General features: G+C 41.6%; 1 protein-coding gene across 4 annotated transcripts in view; it reads left to right on the top strand.

Annotated features, from left to right (window-relative positions):
- Window positions 1-20,548, top strand: part of ZBTB8B (zinc finger and BTB domain containing 8B) — a 51,452-nt gene that overhangs the window by 13,211 nt on the left and 17,693 nt on the right. For 2 of the 4 annotated variants that reach the window (XM_072827250.1, XM_072827249.1), the window contains 2 exons: window positions 5,599-5,777; window positions 9,827-19,073. In XM_072827250.1, coding sequence (XP_072683351.1) covers window positions 5,599-5,777; window positions 9,827-10,144 — 497 coding nt within the window. In that variant the 3' untranslated portion in view covers window positions 10,145-19,073. Of the gene's footprint in view, window positions 1-5,598; window positions 5,778-9,826; window positions 19,074-20,548 lie in introns of those variants that run through there. The other 2 variants (XR_012031566.1, XM_072827251.1) reach the window with 2 other exon arrangements.

Raw genomic sequence — 20,548 nt, 5'->3', positions numbered from 1 at the left:
GGGCAGACAGGGTCCCTGAACATGTGGCAGGGGATGGTTTGGCTCTGCATTTGAGGAAGGCTAGTCCATTCATAGGAACAGGAGTGAAAGCAGGCCATATGTGTTCATGGGGGAGTTTGGGGGTGGCTGGGAGCACGGAGAGATTCTCTTCTGATTGCTTCTCCTCAGTTAAAGAAGTAAGGACAGTGGCTAAAGAGAGGAGGGGACAGTGGGGGTGGAGACTTGAGCAGAGGGAGGGTGTGGAATAGTCCTTGAGAAGTGGGAGAGAGTGAGCCAGGGAAATATTTAGGGTGTTTGGGCAGAACCAAGGGCTCTGATATTAGTGCTCAGAGGGTGATGGCTAGATGGATTTGAAGTGAGACCAGAACACACAGTTTTGTATTTTTCACCAGCGATGTTAACTTGCCTTCTTTCAGTTATGGAACAGGCATAGGTTTGTATTTAACTGGAATTTAGGTTTGACCAGGTGAATATAGACAGAGGGAGAGAGAGGATCCAGGCAGTTAAAGGTGGATGTGAAGAAGTGATTTCAGTGATGGATTGGGGGGCACTAAGCTGGAGAAGGAGAGGCATGAGGATCCAAGGAGGTGAAAGAGAGTAAAATGGCAGCAAAGTCCATGGCTTGGTCCGAACCAACAAGGGACATTTAGGGGGTGAGCTGGAAAGATATGAGACAGTGACTGGGAAGTGGGGTGCTTGGTATGTGGGCTGTGGAGCAAATGCAGTCATTGGAAATATCTCGGTATGGGGCCATAATTCTCACTCCCAACTACACACTATCAGGGTGCTTTAAAAATACAGTGTTTGGGGATCCCTGGGTGGCGCAGCAGTTTGGCGCCTGCCTTTGGCCCAGGGCGCGATCCTGGAGACCCGGGATCGAGTCCCACGTCGGGCTCCCGGTGCATGGAGCCTGCTTCTCCCTCTGCCTGTGTCTCTGCCTCTCTCTCTCTCTCTGTGACTATCATAAATAAATAAAAATTAAAAAAAAATACAGTGTTTGGTGGAGCACCTGGATAGCTCAGTTGGTTAAGCATCTGCCCTCGGCTCAGGTTATGATCCTGGGGTCCTGGGATCAAGCCCCGCATCTGGCTTCCTGATGAGCGGGAAGCCTACTTCTCTCTCTCCTTCTGCCTGCTGCTCCCCTTGCTTGTACTTTCCCTCTGTCAAATAAATAAATAAACAATCTTTAAAAAAAAATGACGCTTGGGATAGAGATTGGACATCGTTTTGTTTGTTTCCCAGGTGATTCTAATATGCAGGTAGAGTTGAGAGCTCTTGGTCTAGGATTGGGTAGCTGAGGTGGGGTGGAGAACAAAGTCTTTGGAGGAAAGGAGGTTAAGGAACAGAGAAGCTAGGGTGTTGGAGAGGTCATTTTCAGTATTCACACCAAGAATTATGTCAGGAGTTGTATTTGAAGGCAATGTGATCAAACCTCCACAGAATGAGGAGGTGACCTTGGGGCTCCAAGATGGCTGCAATAAGGAGAGGTAATTATGCTATCATTTGATAGTGTGAGCTTCAAAAGCTCTTAAGGTTTTTAAGGATGGAGGGAGGGACAGTGGTCTGGGGATGACAGTGAGGCACAAGGACTATCCTACTCACCTCTGACTCAGAGGCATCAGGGTGATGGGGTAAGGGAAGCAGGGTACTCAGGGGAGACCCAGGCCTTAATTAAAGCAACCACTCCAATCTGCTGAAGATTCTCAAAACTGTATTCCCATCTGTGCCTCTGTGCCTGAGCTCCAGATTTATTTGTCTAAAGCCAGGTATGCTTCCCATGGATGCTCTGGGCCTGCTCCAAACATAGTAAAATCCCAATTGAACTCCTCATTCCTCTAGTACCTGCTTTTCTTCCTGTGTTCCCTACCTCGGTTTATTTCCCCGTCATTCACCAGGCCAGCTAACCCAGAATCTGTGTCATTTTGAGTCTTCTCTTTCCCTTCTCTTCCCTTCCCCATGTAGTCATAGAGTGCTATTCATTTTCCTTCACATGAGTATCTCTTCTTCACCTCCACGGTCACTGCTTTAGTTCATGACATTTCTCATTCTCTACCACCTGTTACTTCCTGCCTTTAATCTTGCTTCTCTTAAATCCTTCCCCTTTGGGGCATCTGCATGGTGCAGTCATAACAGTGTCTGACTCTTGGTTTTGGCTCAGATTGTGATCTCAGGGTCGTGAGATCAAGCCCTGTGACAGACTCCCCACTCAGTGCAGAGTCTGCTTGAGACTCTCTCTCCCTCTCCCTGTCCCTCCCTGCACTCTTTCTCTCCCTCTCTCTCTCTTTCTCTCTCAAATAAATACATCTTAATACATAAATAAGTAAGCAAACAAATAAATAAATAACCTTCCCCTGCATTGTCTTTTGAGAGATCTTTTATTTTAAAGATTTTTTATTTATTTATTCATGAGAGACACACAGAGAGAGGCAGAGACATAGGCAGAAGGAGAAGCAGGCTCCTCCTAGGGAGCCCGATGTGGGACTCCAGGATTATGCCCTGGGCCAAAGGCAGACATTCAACCGCTGAGCCACCCAGGCATCCCTCTGAGACATCTTTTAAAACTCCAGTCTAGGGGCGCCTGGGGGGCTCAATTGGTTAAGCATCTGCCTTTGGCTCAGATCATGGTCCTGGGGTCAGGCTCCTTGTTCAGTAGGGAGCATACATCTCCCTCTTCTTCTGCCCCTCCCCATCCATGCTTTCTCTCGCTCTCCCTCAAATAAATACATAAAATCTTAAAAAAAGAAAACCTCAAATATGACTATGTACGTCCCCTCCTTAAAACTCTAGTTGCTTGGGCAGCCTGTGCGGCTCAGTGGTTTAGCGCCACCTTCGGCCCAGGGCATGATTCTGGAGACCCAGAATCAAGTCCCATGTCGGGCTCCCTGCATGGAGCCTGCTTCTCCCTCTGCCTGTGCTCTACCTCTGTCTCTCTGTTTCTCATGAATAAATAAACAAAATCTTTAAAAAAAATTCTAGTTACTTAGAGAATAAAGTTCAAGTTCCTGAACATATCAAAATCAGAAGGCAAACATTTTTGTCTTTTCTGTTCACTACTGTATCCCCAGGGCGTGGAACACAGACCAACACAATAGATGCTCAGTTTGAATTTGTTGAATAAACGATTGAAAAGTTATCTTTACATCCTGGTTCTTGCCCCTCCCATAGGGTCATTTCTCATCCCCTGACTCCCCTCCACTTTATATTCTGTATTCTCACTTACCTCTATGCCTAAGCATGTGTTATTCCTCTGTCTGAAATACCTTTCTCTCTTGAACTCATGGTGAACTCCTATTCATTCTTTAAAATCTTGCTTGAAGATTATCTCTCCCAGAAATCTTTTCTGAATTCCTAGAGTGAATTCATTAGTTTCTTGTCCATGCTTCTTCATCATTTGGAACTTTGCTTGGGTTACATTATATGTATGAATTTGTTTACATGTCTTTTTTTCCTGCTAGCCTTAACTTTTGAGGGAGGAAATGGGTGTCTTGGTAAGGATAGACCTTGATAACACAGTGTCTGGTATGTAATAGACATTCAAATGAATGGTTGTATTGGTGAAATCAGATCATGAGAGAAGAAGGAAAATGTTGTGATAATTCTTACTTTTCTGATGAAGATATAGTTAAACAGTTGGTTAGGGACTAATGCTAGACCCATCTTACTTAATGTTTTTGTAGATAATTGAGAAGGAAGGTAAAGTATAATGCCAAGCTGGTGGGGATAGATTGCAGAAAGATTCCACAACACCAGAAGAGTGAGTAAGAAACTGGCATCTCAGTTCCAGTCTGACCAGTGAGAAATGAAATAATCCAACATACATATATAGTGACAAGTTGAGAGCTACTGCTTTTAAAATAGGAAACAGGTTTTGGAATCACTATAGATTATGCAGCATGTTAGGCATTATCAATCTGGGAGCTGGAAACCAGAGAAAATAATCTCCACCTTTGTGTAGAATGATGCTGGATTCTCACTTGGGAATCAGTTTGCCATACTTTTGGCAACACTTCAGAAAAGACAAAGCTCAGTTAGGTATTCTGAGAAGGTCCCAGAGAAAAGGAGTTACTCCAGTATTGAGAGAAACCACAGAGCCTGGGCTGCTTCATCAGTAAAGAAACACCAAGGAGAGGATGGTGGTGACAAAAATGGCTGACATTTATGAGCTCTTACCATGTGCCAGGTGCTGTGCTTTAGGTATTATTTCATTTCATTCTTAACACAATCCTTTAAAGTGGGAACTACTATCATCCATATTTTACAGATGAGTAAAGTAAGACCCAGAGAAGTTAAATGAAATGTCTAAGGTCACATGGCTGGTAAATAGTAGAGTGGGGACTTGAACCCAGATTTTAATGCCTGGAAAGCTTGAGTCACTAATGCCGTTCTATAAGATATGATATGACCAAAGTCTAAAAAATCCTGAAGGGCATGGATAGAGGAAACACATCTTGGAATACTATAGTAAGGGTAACTCAGGAAACTTGAAAGCAACAGTTTTTATATAGAAGGGGATAATCAAAAAAAAAAAAAAAAAAAAAGAAGGGGATAATCATGTTGTCACCTTAATGGTTGTATAAGCAAGGTGGGGAAGAAAAAAGAGTTGGAAAAAGACTTAAGTGAATTCCTGGATTTTTGATGATTTCTGATCTATAGTTAGTACGCATTCCAGTTTAGGATGTGCATCATAGTACACCTCTTCTGCACATGCCTGGAAGCCATTCTTAGGCTCTCCTATAGCAGGAAGTATGGATCCCGATCCAAGGGTCTGATTCATCATAACAGATTTCCAAACCTTTGAGGGTCATGGAATCAATCCAGCAGGTCTGTGTTGGTTCAGGTATTCAGCAGAATACCACAGATTGAGTGGTTTAAACACAGAGAGGAATTTCTCACGGTCCTGGAGGCTCAGAGTCTAAGACCAAAGTGTTGGTGGGGTTATTTTCTTCCTGGCTTGCAAATGATTACCTTCTTGCTGGTCCTCACATGGCCTTTCCTCTGCATGAACAGAGAGAGAATGAGATCTCTGGTTTCTCTTCCTCTAATTATAAGGACACCTGTCCTATCAGACTAGGGCTCCACCTTATGACCTCATTTAATCGTAATTACCTCCCTATCTCCAAATATATAGTCACACTGGAGGTTAGGGCCTCGATGTATGAATTTGGGCGGGGGGATGTAATTCAGTTCCTAAAAGGGTCTCAGCATCGCCTTAAAATGAAATCAAAGACAATACACACTGTCAGAGTGAGTGTTATTTTGGGAAGCTTTTCCAGTTATCCACTTGTAGACATGTGAATTCTGAGATTGTAATGTAAGCTGTATCTCTAACTGTGAGCCACAGAGAACTTCGAAAGCCAGTACCATATGGCATTCCTTGCAACCTTATATCAGAAGCCTGCTTCACCCTCTGGCTGATTGGGAGCCAGACAAAGACTTGGAATTTGTAGTGTCTTGCTATTATTAGCTGGTGGTAAAGTTGATGTCTTCCCTCTGGATCTGGGCTGGCAGAATTCCCCAGCTCCAGATCACCCATTAGAGGGTGGCCAGTGTCATTGGTTGCTTACAAGTACAGTTAAATCAACCCATTTGGTTCCCTAGGTGATGTGCTCGTGGTCCCTATCAAGCTCCACAAGTGTCCTTTCTGCCCTTACACCGCCAAACAGAAGGGCATCCTTAAGCGGCATATCCGCTCGCACACGGGTGAACGACCCTACCCCTGTGAGACCTGTGGCAAGAGGTTCACTCGACAGGAGCACCTGCGGAGTCATGCCCTGAGCGTAAGTGTCTGGGCTGGAAAATCTCCTGTAGAGGAGATGGAGAGAAGGAGGGGAGGGAGCTAATGTAAGGGTGAACCAGCCTCCCTTTTACTTCTCTGTCCACTAGAGTATTTTCAGAGAATTTTATTTTATTTGTTTATTTATTTAATATTTTAATTATTTATTTATGAGAATATATTGTATAGAATATACAATTCTATATTGTAACTAGAATATAAAAAGAAAAGATGACATAGGCAGAGGGAGAAGCAGGTTCCCTGCAGGGAAGCCTGATGCAGGACTTGATTCCAGAACCCTGGAATCACGACCTGAGCCAAAGGCAAGTGTTTAACCCCTGAGCTATCCAGGTGCCCCTATTTTCAGAGAATTTTAAACATATGTTTCTATTAAATTAAAGCTGGCTTGGTGGCACTTAGAGAAAGTTAAAACTTATATGATAAGAGACTAGTTTTCTTAGACTCAAGAAAATTTAGATCCTGGTGAGGGATGGTTGTCATAAGGCAGAGAGCAGTGGGTCCTGGACAAGGGGATTGTGGGTCTGTTCTCAGGGATGTGATGCCAAAGGTGAGAAAAATGCATCCTCAGTTTTCCACCCAACCTCGGTACCTGGATGTGGGGAAAGCGTGTGCCGCCCTTCTTAAGGCGACCTGTGGGCAGCAAAGAGGGCTCCAGATCCAGGGGACCTCCCCTCCCACTGGCTGCCCCCTGGGATTCTGTCTCCCATGTAGGTGGTTAATTCCCCACCATATAAAAGGGGTTCAGGCCATTTAAGAAGGTATTGTATTTAAGATCATCTTTGAGCAGGCAGCCCAGGTGGCTCAGCGATTTAGTGCCGCCTTTGGCCCAGGGCGTGATCCTGGAGACCTGGGATAGAGTCTCACGTTGGGCTCCCTGCATGGGTCCTGCTTCTCCCTCTGCCTGTGTCTCTGCCTCTCTCTCTCTCTCTCTCTCTCTCTGTGTCTCTCATGAATAAATAAATGAAATCTTAAAAAAAAAAGATCTTTGAGCAAGGCAATCAAATCAGTCTTTGGAACATCAAACATAAAAATGATTTGGACTTCAGAGGACACTATCAATATTATGACAACCCAAAGAATGGAAGACAATTCTTGTGTATCATTTATCTGCTAAGGATCTAGTAACTAGAATATACAAAGAGCTCTTTCAATTCAACAATAAAAGACAAATAACCAAATTAAACAATGGATTTGAATAGACATTTCTGTAAAGAAGTTCTACAAATGCCTAATAAGGACATGAAAAGATGCTCAAAATCACCAGTCATTAGGAAAATGCAAACCAAAGCCATGATGAGATACCACTTAAAACACAGTAGGATTGTTATAATCAAAGCACAAGTAATAACAAAGCATTGGCAAGGATGTGGAAGAATTGGAACATTCACACACTGCTGGTGGGAATATAAAATGGTGCAGCCACTGCAGAAAACAATTTGGTGGTTCTTCAAAAAAAAAGTTAAGCATAAAATTACCAAGTCCCAGCAAATCTGTATCTAAGTATATACCCGAGAGAGCTGAAAACATACATTCACACAAAAGCATACATGCACACAAATGTTCATAGCATTGTTCATAGAAGCCAAAAAGTGGGAATAACCCACGTGTCCATCAACTGATGAATGAGTAAACAAATTGTGGTCTATCCATACAATGGACCCTTGTTCAGCCATAAAATGAGATGAAGTTCTGATATATGCTTCTACATGGAGGAACCACCAAAGCATTATACTACATGAAAGAAACCAGTCATAGAAGGCCACGTATCATATGATCTCATTTATATGAAATACGTAAAATGGGCAGACCCATGGAGATAGAGTAGATCAGTGGTTACCGGGGCCTAAGAGGATGTCGGATGGGAGAGGAAGGCAGTTAATAGGCATCTGGTTTCTTTCTGGGGTGATGAAAATGTTCTGGAATTAGATGGTGGTGATAGTAGCACAATTTTGTGAATATACTAAAAAAAAACCACTGAATTGTATGCTTTCAAAAGGTGAATTTTGGGACACCTGGGTGGCTCAGTTAAGCATCTGCCTTCAGCTCAGGTGGACCCTGGGATCAAGCCCCATGTTGGTCTCCCTGCTCAGTGGGGAGTCTACGTCTCCTTCTCCCACTGCTACTCCCCCTACTTGTGCGCGCGCTCTCTCTCTCTCTCTCTCTCTCATAAATAAATAAATAAATAAATAAATATATATCTTTTTTTAAAAAGGTGAATTTTATGGTATGTGAGTTGTGGTTTTGAAAGAATTCAGTTTTAAGATAAGTACAAGATTACTGACTGTCTCCAGTCTCAGGGCTGGCACCAGCACATCTGTCTGAGAATGGCCTCTTCTCATGGCCTTAAGTTTTTGTTTGTCTGTTTTTTCCCCAAAAATTCTTTTTTTAAAGACTTTTTAATGTATTTGAGAGAGAAAGAGAGAAAGCATGAGTGGGGGAGGGGGTCAAGGGTGGGGCAGAGGGAAACAAAGAAACAGTCTTCCTGCTGAGCAGGGAGCCTGATGGTGGGGCTCAATCTCAGGACCCTGGGATCATAACCTGAGCTGAAGGCAGACGCTGAACCAACTGAGCCACCCAGGCGCCCCTTCCCCCTCAAATTATATCTCCAGTCTGTCTTGGCAGCAGTAGGTCCCTGATGCCCCTAAGATAGTTCATTGGTTGGAATCCTTATTCCCTCTGTCTTTCCCTGTTGTACAAGGTCCAGTCTACTATAGTCCAAAGAGGTGGTGTTCAGAGGCCCTGTCAGGTTGCAAAGGTCGTATACACACTCAGGTTGGCTAAGGGTCGGGGGTTTAATGTAAAAAGCCCAGAAAACCTCATGGAAAGCAGGGATGTTGGTCAGGATGTGGTAGCAGCTCCAGTGAGGTGGGTATTGTGCTTCTGGCCCTTGTCCTCTGTCATTTCTCTCTGTCTTTACCTCTTGTTGCATCCTGCATCCAGAGCTCTCCACAGGAGAGGCTTTGGTTTACAGAGTCCCTTTAGGCTGGAGCCCCTAAAGAATTGCATGTATTAGATAGTTCCTTATACAGAGGGACACCCCCTCCTCCCACCCCCGGGGCTGCTGCCTTAAGGAAGAACTGCATTGCGTAGGAGATCAGGTTCTTTCTTCTAGCATGCAAAGTGCTTCTCATAGGTAAGGAATGCATTTATCAAAAAAGAGCTAAGGCTGGAGCATCTGCCACGTTTGGAGGAGATATCATCTAGCAAGTCTGCCTCCCTAAGAACTAGACAATCCCAGGTACATAAAAAGCCATACCTAAAATCCACATCCATTCCCCAAATGTGCTTTATATACAGGCATAGGGATATAGTAACAAATCTGACAGAACATGAATGTGGGGCAGCCCTGGTGGCTCAGCGGTTTAGTGCCACCTTTAGCCCAGGGCCTGATCCTGAAGACCTGGGATCGAGTCCTACATCGGGCTCCCTGCATGGAGCCTGCTTTTTCCCTCTGTCTGTGTCTCTGCCTCTTCCTTTCTCTCCTTCTGTGTCTCTCATGAATAAATAAAATCTTAAAAAAACAACAACAACAAAAACAACCATGAATGTGAATGGTCCCTGCCTTCTTGGATCTTATAGTTTAGGGAATTTACCAATAATTTGTTAGAAACTCAGTAACGGAGTCGCCTGGGTGGCTCAGTTGGTTAGGTGACCGACTTGATTTGGCTCAGGTTATGATCTCAGCGTTGTGGGATTGAGCCCCATGTGGGGCCCTTGCTCAGCACAGAGCTTGAGATTCTCCCTCTCCCTCTGCCCCTCTCCCCCTTTAACAAACAAATAAAATCTTTTTAAAAATTTCAAGAAAAGGAGCATAGGTGAAAATATACAGCTGGGGGCCTAACCTGGCCCAGAGCGTCAGTGAAGACTTCTTCAGAGGCATTAGTATGGGGGGGGGGGCAGGCTTGGCAATGGGGAGGTGGGCACATTTCCCATATGTCCAACGGCCTTGGGGTGGAAGCACCTTGGTGAGGCTGAGGCTGTGGCAGAGAGAGCAGGGGCGAGAGCGTTTGCTGTGTCTGCTTGTGATTTTAGGTTCACAGATCCAACCGTCCAATCATCTGCAAGGGCTGCAGAAGAACTTTTACAAGTCACCTGTCCCAGGGACTACGGCGCTTTGGGTTGTGTGACAGCTGCACCTGTGTTACAGACATGCACGACGAGGAGGACGATTTGATGCCCATCAACCTTAGCCTGGTGGAGGCTTCTTCTGAAAGCCAAGAAAAGAGTGACACAGACAATGACTGGCCAATCTACGTGGAGTCTGGTGAGGAAAACGATCCCGCTGGAGAGGATTCTGACGAAAGACGGCAAATCCGGCCCTACTTGTCAGATCGGGAGACACTTACATAGCAGTAAATTTTGATGGGGGAAGAGGTTTTAGAATTTGTCCATTTTGCGTTCAAAAGCCACCATTTGTCCAATTTTTGGGGACCCTGAGAGGAACATTTTTCACCATTACTATACTTGCATTTTTTTTTATACTTGCATTTTTGTTAGATTACATAGCAAAGTTTGGATCTTATGAGTCAAAGGACTAATAATTTCTTAGTGGAATGGCCTTGGTTTCAGAGGACTTTGCTGAGTCCATTCTGAGTGAATCAAAGCTGGCCCCAAGGCTCCCCATTCTTCCTGTTGTGTACTCAAACTCTGGTTAGGAGAAAGATGAGAAAATCTCCATGCTTGTTTTCATATTGTCTCACTCATCTACATTTTTTTTTTTTTGGTCAGCCCTTTTCTCTGTAAAAGATAAGAATATCTTGAGATCAATATCTCTTTTCCCAAGCCTCTCCTAATAGATTCCATATTTTAATTTTCTGGTGAAGTCTTAAAGGGAAAGCTTCACAATAAAAGGCAGTCAGGGCTGTTTGGCTACATGAGTGGAAAGGTATTTTCTAACTCTAAGACTGCAGTTTTAAGGACTGGGCATATTTATGTGCACACAAACATGGAAATGAGCTAAGAGGCTCCTGGGGTACTCTGACTTGCCCAGCTAAATGAAACTTTAAGTTAAGGGAAGGGTGCCTGTGGCCCAAGTCTGGTCAGTTTCCCTTCTAGTTTGATATTTGACAATTCTGCACACACACAGATCACCAGTTTTGTGAACATAAAACAAGTCATTTGGGCAAAACTCAAAATACTCCTGCTTTTTCCAGCCATTTTCAAGAGATGCTATTGTGTAATGTGGAAATGTAGCCACTGTTGACAGTTTTCTACTTTGATTATGAATAGAACTTTTTTTTTTTTTTTTGAATAGAACTTTAATTGGAAGGCAAGTGCAAGCCAATAGAAACAAGTTGTATTTCTAAATTGTTTACCTTCTAAGAGATCCTCTGGAGGGAAAGAGAAGGTTGATAGAACAGGTTTTTAAAACCATTCTGCTTTTCACCCACTTTGCAGCCATACGGTTTTTCTAACAGAAGAGGCTGTACTTCTTTAAAAGCTGAAGAGCAGGAAATACTAGGGATTAAAGATATTTAAGGCACTTTCATAATTTTGTCTTATGTTAAAGTATCCAAAAAAGAATTTTAAAAGAAATCTTTTTCTTCCTTTAATTTTAGTATAGTTGTGTTTCAAAAGGTGGCAAAACCACCTTTCTTTCTGTCTCTTGAACAAAAAAGCCAATAAAAAAACATTATAGATTGGCTTGTGAACGTTATCACTGAAGAGTTCAAACGGTATTTAAACCATACTTCTCAATAGAAGTTAGAACTCCAGAATAGTGTTACTCAAACTGTGGCTCCCAGGCAGCTGGTCTATGAATTCTTTGATACCAATCCACACAGTAGGACCACATGTTGGTCTATAGTAGATTAGAAATTTCAAAACTGGTCTTTTACCATAGATTGTTGGAAAATTACGGTTCTAGATCAAGAGTACCAAACTAGAAATTATCAAGGACCAGAAATACTTTTTCATACCTGAAATGGAAATATTAGCTATTCTTTTTAAGGAGTGATCTTAGCAAAAGGGAAATCTAACTGATTGTGTAGAAGGTATGCTTTGCAAGGAGTTATATTTGGTATTTTCACTGTTTAAATTATTTCTAGTTTTTTTTTTTAAGATTTTATTTTTAAGTAATCTTTACACCCAACATGGCTTGAACCCACAACTCCGAGATCAAGAGTCACCATGCTCCACTGACTGAGCCAGCCAGGTGCCCCATTTCTGGTATTTTAATGTGACTTTTCTACTTCACAGTTCAATTTCTCTGCCCGCTTTCTCTGGTAGACCATGATCCTCCTCAGTGATTCCATGACCTGATCATATCGCTGGGTGCAAAGTAAATTTACATTAGCAATTTCACTGTAAGATGATGACTTTCAACTGGGGGTGATTTTGTCCCCCCAGTGACATTTGGCAATGTCTGGAGATGTTCTCAATTGTTACAACTCAGGGCAGGGTGTTGCTGGCATCTGGATACAGTTGCTGCTAAACATTCTACAGTGTGTAGGAGGGCCCTTTAGAACAAAGAATTATCTAGTCCAAAATGTCAAGAGTACCAAAGTTGAGAAACCTGACCATAAGATACAGTAAGATTTTTTAAAATGACCTTTAATGAGTGAATTTAATTTCGTGTTATATTTAGGTTACCTATTACCTTCATAATATTTAGTAGGCCCGTATGCTCTCACAAGTTTTGGAAAATAGTGAAATTATTAAATGGAGAACTGAGGCCAAATTGTTCATAACAGCCCAAGCTGATTTGGTTTGTGATGTGGAAACTTAGAAATTTTGCTCTGACTCATGCTCCCAGAACCATTACTAGGCTCTGGTCATTTTATTACGTTTTCAAGTAGTAAAATCATTGGGACGAAAGCGGAACATGAAGCTTAATATTTAAATAATTCTTTTTTCCATAATGTCTCAAATTATTGCATTCATGGTTGGTTGTTTTGAAATTGCATGTTGATATTAGTACTAACTGGATCGATGAGTTCTATCACTTTTAATGGAAATAATCGCTCTATTTGGACTATCAGATCATAAACTGTCCTCTTCTAAATTTATGTTCACATATGGTGGTATTTATAATTGCACAGTGTCTGAGATTTAATTAATGGAGTTGGTGATACTTTTTATAAGTAAATTCATGGTTGGGCCCAAGACAGACCACTAATGATTTATTTTATATCTGGCATCTTTCTGGCACATTCAATGCAAGTTCACAAAGGGATTCTTGATCTTATACTTGATACATTGTATGGACAGGAACAAAATTCCTACTTGAATAGGATTTAATAATGGCATCCCTGGGAAGTTGTTTTTCTTGGGGGAAGGGAACAAGTTTTCATAGCAAGGGTTGGAAAGGAATGTAAATAAAGCCTGTATCTGTAATAGGCTAAGAAATGACATAGAGCAATGTGACTTCCGGTCATTTGGCAGATAGATGTTATTTTGATGTAAATATTTCGAATATTCCTTGAGAAAGTTACTGGCCTAGTGGTCTGCAAAATGTGAAATTGAGTATTCTGGAGGTTCAGAATACGTGATGGTATTGTTGTTAATTGATGTGAAAAAGCCACACGTATGGCTGCATGTGCTGATTCTGAGGGCAGTGGGAAGACTGGAGTGGCCTTTGGTCAACTGAATTCAGACTGCTTCATTGGACTTATAAGTTTTTCTTGTGTGTCTCTTGTGCATTAACAATAGGATTACCTCTGTGAAGTCTAGTGTAACGGGGTGGGGAGGGGCCTAGGGTTGGGTGTGTGAGAAGTTCTGTACTTCCTGTTGATCTCTTGTAGGTTGCCTTGTGCTTTCATGTGGTTGTGCTATCTTCCAGCTCCAAAAAGGGGCACTTTATTCAGTTGCTTATCATGGGCAATTTTTCATGGATTTTTGTTCAGTGTTTCTGCTACATATCACTATGCTCCTCAAACCTTTCATTATAGTGTGGAAAATTGAATTATTTTCTTCAGATAATGCTCCTGTAGAGAGAAATGAAAAGTTATTTGTTTGGCAGGAGCAGTTTGGTTGTTTTCTCACATGCCCCTAGTTTTAAAAGGTGACACTAACTTACACCATTGTGATCAGATGATATGGAATCTTCGTAACTGGAGAACTTCTAGCATCTGTTCTGACCTCCGGGTAGATTATTTATTTCTATCCCCAATTATTCATCGGCAACTGTGGTTTGGGGGAGCAATTTTTATATCTAATTTGATTTTTGGACATTTGTCATATCATATTAAAAACCAGGGGGTTAAGGTGGGGTTATGTGCTTGGAGGGAGAAGGTTTAGTAGGAACAAGCTTGGGGATTTTAAGAGAAGGCATCAATTGGAGATTTATGTCTTGGTGACATGTAATGGAGATGGATTGTCTGTCATGCAGACAGTGATGGGTGTGATTATGAATTTTTTGGAAGCAGAAAACTATGCCAGACAGTTTCACATCTCTCATAGTCCCTGTGGAGCATCTACAACAAAACAAAACACGAAGCAAGTAGTATCACAGTGGTCTACTTAGGCTCAACTGAGCATTTAGAAACATTCACACTCATAAACTGCTACTCTTGGGATCAGAGTCACTTAGAAGGATGTAGATGGGAAGCACACCTCACCAGGAGGACAGAGCCAGATGTTGCTCTTCTGTTGGAGTCCCTGCAACAGTTCATGTGTCATAACTTAGATGCAAGGAGACAGACCTACATTAGGCAAGTATGGAAACTATCCTGGCTTAAAAAGCCTCTTGTCCTATGGAAGCAAATGTCCATTATAACAATTCCATAGATAAAGTTTCCAGGGTTCCTGCAAGAGATATGTCCATTCCAAGTGTCATTGTGCTTAGGGAAGTCCAGAGTTGTGGCTTCCTTTCAGATGCTTATAGTTCTCCCATTCTGGATGCAGTTTACCAATTAGGGGTCATATTTACCACGGGTAATAATGCCAGCCGCATAGTTGATGTGCTATTCTTTATTAGGTTGCTGGGAGAACAGAGCTAGAAAATTAACCAAAGGTCAAATTCTCGTATGGAAGGGGGAAAAGCTTCTCTTAATTCATTACCAGACAGTATGCTGAGTATTGCACAATAGATACCCCATCTACTTCCTACAAAATGTAGCCAGAGGAATTTCCTACTAAAATATAGCCAACATCGATTCATCTTCCTCTCTCTTTTTTTTTTTAATTTTTATTTATTTATGATAGTCACACAGAGAGAGAGAGAGGCAGAGACATAGGCAGAGGGAGAAGCAGGCTCCATGCACCAGGAGCCCGACATGGGATTCGATCCCAGGTCTCCAGGATCGCGCCCTGGGCCAAAGGCAGGCGCTAAACCGCTGCGCCACCCAGGGTTCCCTCATCTTCCTCTCTTGAAGAGTATTCATTCTTTGTGTTTAGCTGCTTGTGGTTAATACACTGTTTGCAAATTCTGCCAAGGTGTGTCTAAGCGTTGGATAAATAGTCAAAACAGTCCCAACAAAATATCATATGTCCTTTGGTGCTACTTATAATAGGTAGGTATGGTATGACATACTACAAGGACATCATTGAATGGAAATTTGTGGGGTCCCATCCATCACACATTGATGGGAACCTATGTCTTCCTGACAACTACCAAACACAGGCTCTTGGTAGAGATGCCTCTTATTGCTGTCATGTGGTGCTACTCCTGCTTGTTTCTGTTGCCCTTGGAAGATCAATAAGTGGAGATAGCTGGCTGTTTATTCAACAGCTATCCAACAATTATTTATGGAGTCCTTACTGTGTGTCGGGTACTAGGGGTACATCAATGAACAAGCAAAATTCCTGTCCTCAAGGAATTTGCAGTGAGTGACCAAGGAGACTAGCAATTAGGCAGTTACAACGCAGGTTTGGGTGTGACACCGGGGCAAGGATGGGAAGGGTGCTCTGAGAGTGATGGGTAGAGCCGCTAGCCCAGTCTCAGAGCCTCCAAGAAGGCTTTCTTGTCTAAGCTACGGTTAATTGTGGTCCTTCCCATCTAGTAAACTTCTATCTTTGGGATATAATTTACAAGCAGTTTAAACAGTTTCTGACATTTCCTGCCTTTTCCAAACATGGTGGCTTTAGACATTAACAATGTTTAAATTACCTGTTTTATTCAGGGATGTAAAAATATGATAAGCATTTCAGAATATCCTAGTCTTCAGAAAATATGCATTAGATGCTATGGTTTTCTTTTTCTTTTCTTTTCTTTTCTTTTTCTTTTTTTTCTTTTCTTTATTCATGAGAGACAGAATGAGAGGGAGGCAGAGACATAGGCAGAGGGAGAAGCAGGCTCCATGCAGGCAGCCCGATGTGGGGCTCGATCCAGGGACTCCGGGATCACGCTCCAAGCCAAAGGCAGGTGCTCAAACACTGAGCCACCCAGGCGTCCCAGATGCTATGGTTTTCTTATTAAAACACCACCACTAGGGGAACGCTGGGTGGCTCAGGAGTTTAGCACCTGCCTTTGGCCTGGGACGTGATCCTGGGGTCCCGGGATCGAGTCCCACGTCGGGCTCCTGGCATGGAGCCTGCTTCTCCCTCCTCCTGTGTCTCTGCCTCTCTCTCTCTCTCTCTCTCTCTCATAAATAAATAAATACATAAATAAATACATAAATAAATACATAAATAAATACATAAATAAATAAGTCTTTGAAAAAATTAAAAGATAAAACCCCACCACCACCACCATCAAATAACTTCCCATTATCTCAATCCAGTGTGATGCGATAGAGCAAGGTATTGTCACTGTGACAGATGTGGAGGAGCCCCATTGCATCCGAATTGGGTCTTGGGTGGCCGTATAAACTAGTTAATACCCCACAACCAGACAGATATGGAACAGAACAATTCAGTCAAAGAATTTGAGAAATAGAAGGGACTTTTTAGAGATAGTCGAATCCAACTTTGTTTTACAGAGAGATGAAATGAATAGTCCCTAGTTCCCACACAGCTAGTTAGGGTTAGAAACCGGTTCCTGCCAGGCCAGTGCTAATAATAAACATGTTGGGACAGGCAGCAAAGTCCATCGATAGCATTAGTTTCCTTGGGTACCCATCAGACTAAAATCACAGAAGAGGAAAATGCTGTTTTAGCTTCATGTGGCTTTGTGTGATCATGGCCTGCATTCTTGTAATACTTAGGGAGGAGGAAATCACATGTTGAGAATGGAGGAGTTAATTTAATTTCTTTGCCTATAATACCCACACATGTCTGAACAACATAAACCACCACCAACACACACAGGGCAAATCAAAATCTTTATTGCCCACTTATTTAATATGTACTGTGTATTTGATTTTAATGTATTCATTTTTGTTTATAAAAAGTTTCAAAATTTAAAAATCTACATTATCTTGAAATTGCTTTTGCAAGCCTCTGAGTTTTGAAATGTAAATTAGGCATGAGTCAGGGAAGTTGTCAAGGACAATCTTATTTGAAAAAAAAAAAAAGGACAATCTTATTTGAAACAAAAACCACATATTTTAAATCAGCAGCACATATAATGTTATGGTATTGAGTGAAAATGTATTTTGGATATTTCTTGATTCAGTGGATTTTAATAAACTTACTGCAAAAGCTAATTTTATTTAAAAGTCTATGACAATATATAATAGTTATTAGTAAAACAGATTGGCCACTTTATGATCTAAAAATACTTAGAAGCAGTGATCCTAGTTGTTAATTTATCAAGTTTGGGATTAAAATTAATTCAAATCATCTTTAACTTGGTTAAATCAACCTAAGACTAAATAGGAAATAGACTCAACTAAATTTTAAAAAAGATTTTATTCATTTATCTATTTGAGAGAGAGAGAACATGTGCACCCTGTGAGCTGGGGGAGGAGCAGAGGGAGGGGGACAAGCAGAACCCCTGCTACCGCTGAGCACAGAGCCCTATTCTGGGCTGGATCCCATGACCCTGAAATCTGACCTGATCTGAAATTAAGAGTTGGTTGCTTAACTGGCTGAGCCACCCAGGCGCCCTTCAAACTAAATTTTTGTTTTGATTTATATAAAATCAGATTGGGATACCCTAATGACAAGTTTATAATAGAAACAGCCTTGTCCAGGTCCAAGAAAAAGTCTTTAAAAAAAAAAAGATTTTATTTATTTATTTTAGAGAGAGAGAGCATAGCAGGGGGAGGAGAAGAGGTAGAAGGAGAAGAAGGGGGAAGGAATCTCAAGCAGACTCTGTGCTCAGTGCGGAGCCTGATGCAGGGCTTGATCTCAGGACCCCCAGATCATGACATGAGCTGAAACCAAGAGTCATATGCTTAACCAGCTGGCTACACAGGCACCCCAAGAAAAAATCTTTTTCTTCTTCTTCTGTATTGCTCATTTTGTCTTTGGAAACCAATGCAATTTAACTAGTTTCTGTACCTTGAGAACTTAAAATTGACCTAAGTCAGATAACTGGGAATTTTGGAATGGCTAAGGTTAAAAAAGTTAAGGAAGTTTCAGAATGAATGAAATGAATTGAGGATTGATCCCCTCCTATGAATGAGTTAATAATTCTTTATAATTTAAAGTTAGTTAACTGTTTTTCTCAGTGCCATTATTTAATGTGAAATGAGGAATTCTATGAATAAGATATTAGATAGAAATAGAAAGCTATTAAATAGAGCTCTAAACAGAAGCAGCTCCCATCAAACATCTTTTTACACCTTTCTGTCCTATGGTGTTAGGACCGATTACTTCCTTAAATGAGACAATTTCTGGGCAGAGAATCCTAAGCCAGGACATTTAGAGTCTGTGAAGGAAGACTAGCTACTACTTGATGAGTAGGTAACACAGAATGCAATATAAGCCAAAGCTAACAGCAGACCAGAAAAATCAGAAAAGACACAACCATTCTAAGTCCTGAGCTCTATGGTCACACACTTTGCAAGAACACTTAGAAGGAAAATAGAAAACTTGGAAACTGCCAAGTCCCCAAGTGGATTAATTCCTCTTACAAAGGCCCCTGTCAAAACTGCTATCAAAAAGAAAAAAAAAATTTTTTAAAGAGAGAGATGATGATGTTGGAAATGGTTCTGACCACTAAAACAATAGCAACTGATACATCTTTTTTTAAGGCATGGGAAACTTTCTGCTTTTTTGGAGCTGAGTTGGTCTCTATGTTAAAGTGGCTATGTACCAAGTCTGTTTATATGATTCATTGTTGTCCAGGTTGTGTGTTGTTTTGCAACTTTTACTTTTTATATATAAAGAACTAAAAATAAGAGAGTATAAAGTAATAAACTGGTGGATATAATCTATGTCATATAGATCTAAGTTCTCATTTCTGTTGTCTCAACATTCCATTTTTAATATAAACCTTTAAGACATATATGCATATTTTTGTTTCAAAATTATTTCTGCTTAAACAAGTGTCAAATATTTATCTTTTAAGGATAGGAAGTTGGTTCAATTTTAGCTATACATTGATATAATTTTACAGTTTTTGAAAATGTTGAGGCTGAGCTTTTTTAAGATTGGCTGGGCTTACTGCCAGCTCTGGAGAAAACCTATAGATTTTTTTAGAGTCCCCATAACAATATAGAACTGCTAACACTAAATACACTTTCCATCTGTTTGAAGGCTCATTAACTTTATTTAATAATGAGGGGGAAAAAAGACTATCCAAAACAGAAGTTGGACCAAATTCTGCTTGCTGCCTATTTTTTGCAAATACAATTTTATTGGAATATCGGCACACCCATTCCATTCCTTTCCACATTGTATATGCCAGCTTTTGAGCTACACAGCAAAGTTGAGTGGTTGTGACAGATATCTTTCATCTGCAAAGCCCCAAATAGTTACTGTCTGGCACTTTACAGAAAGTTTGCCTGCCAGTGATCTAGAATAGTGGTTGGGACAAGAGATCCGTTATTCCTCATATAGGGTATGTGGGTAGGTGCCACCAATGAGGTGAGTGTCACTAGAATTAAATCAATCTGGTACGTATGGACCAATCTGTGAGCATCACTGAGATTTAAATACTTCTAATATGTATGAGGGTCAAGGAAAGGATGCAGCTGCTCTGTATGAAGTTCTTTGGGGGAAATCTCTGGAAATATCTGACCAGGAGATAAGATGGTCACTTGGCTGGGCTCCCGGGAAGTATGTCTGAGCCTTCAGTGTGAGAGCTATAGGCAGAAATTAAAGGAGCATGATCTTAAATATTGGTGAGATGCTGGGAGCTCAGACTGCACTGCTTTGAACACCTGCCAAAAGCATGAGGCAGAGCTGGAGGGTAGGAGCATTGACTGCCCTGCTTTTCACAACTCTGCACATCCTCCATGTTCCATGTATCTTTAACACAGCTAAGACAAGAGAGGTTAAACCCAGCTGGATGGACTCTATTGGTGAGCATTGCAGGGAGCTAGGATTTCACCTTTTCCAAGCACCTACAGACTCAGCAGCGACATCATAGCACCATGTTAATGTGCTCTTGGCTTCAAGGAATAGACACTCAACAAGCTGAAGGTAATGGTTCTCAATGTGTGGTCTCAGAACCAACAGCATCAGCATCATTCCAGGGGGATTATGATGCAAACTAAAGTTTGAGAGCCAATTTTTATTTTTTTAAAAGATTTATTTATTTATTTATGATAGATACAGAGAGAGAGAGAGGCAGAGACACAGGAGGAGGAAGAAGCAGGCTCCATGCCGGGAGCCCGACGCGGGACTCGATCCCGGGACTCCAGGATCGCACCCTGGGCCAAAGGCAGGCGCCAAACCGCTGAGCCACCCAGGAATCCCCTTGAGAGCCAATTTTTAAAAAGATTTTATTTATTTATTCCTGAGAGACAGACAGACAGATGCAGA

Source organism: Canis lupus, chromosome 5 (assembly GCF_048164855.1).
Source record: "Canis lupus baileyi chromosome 5, mCanLup2.hap1, whole genome shotgun sequence".
NCBI lineage: Eukaryota > Metazoa > Chordata > Mammalia > Carnivora > Canidae > Canis > Canis lupus.
This window is presented reverse-complemented; position numbering and strand designations above follow the sequence as displayed.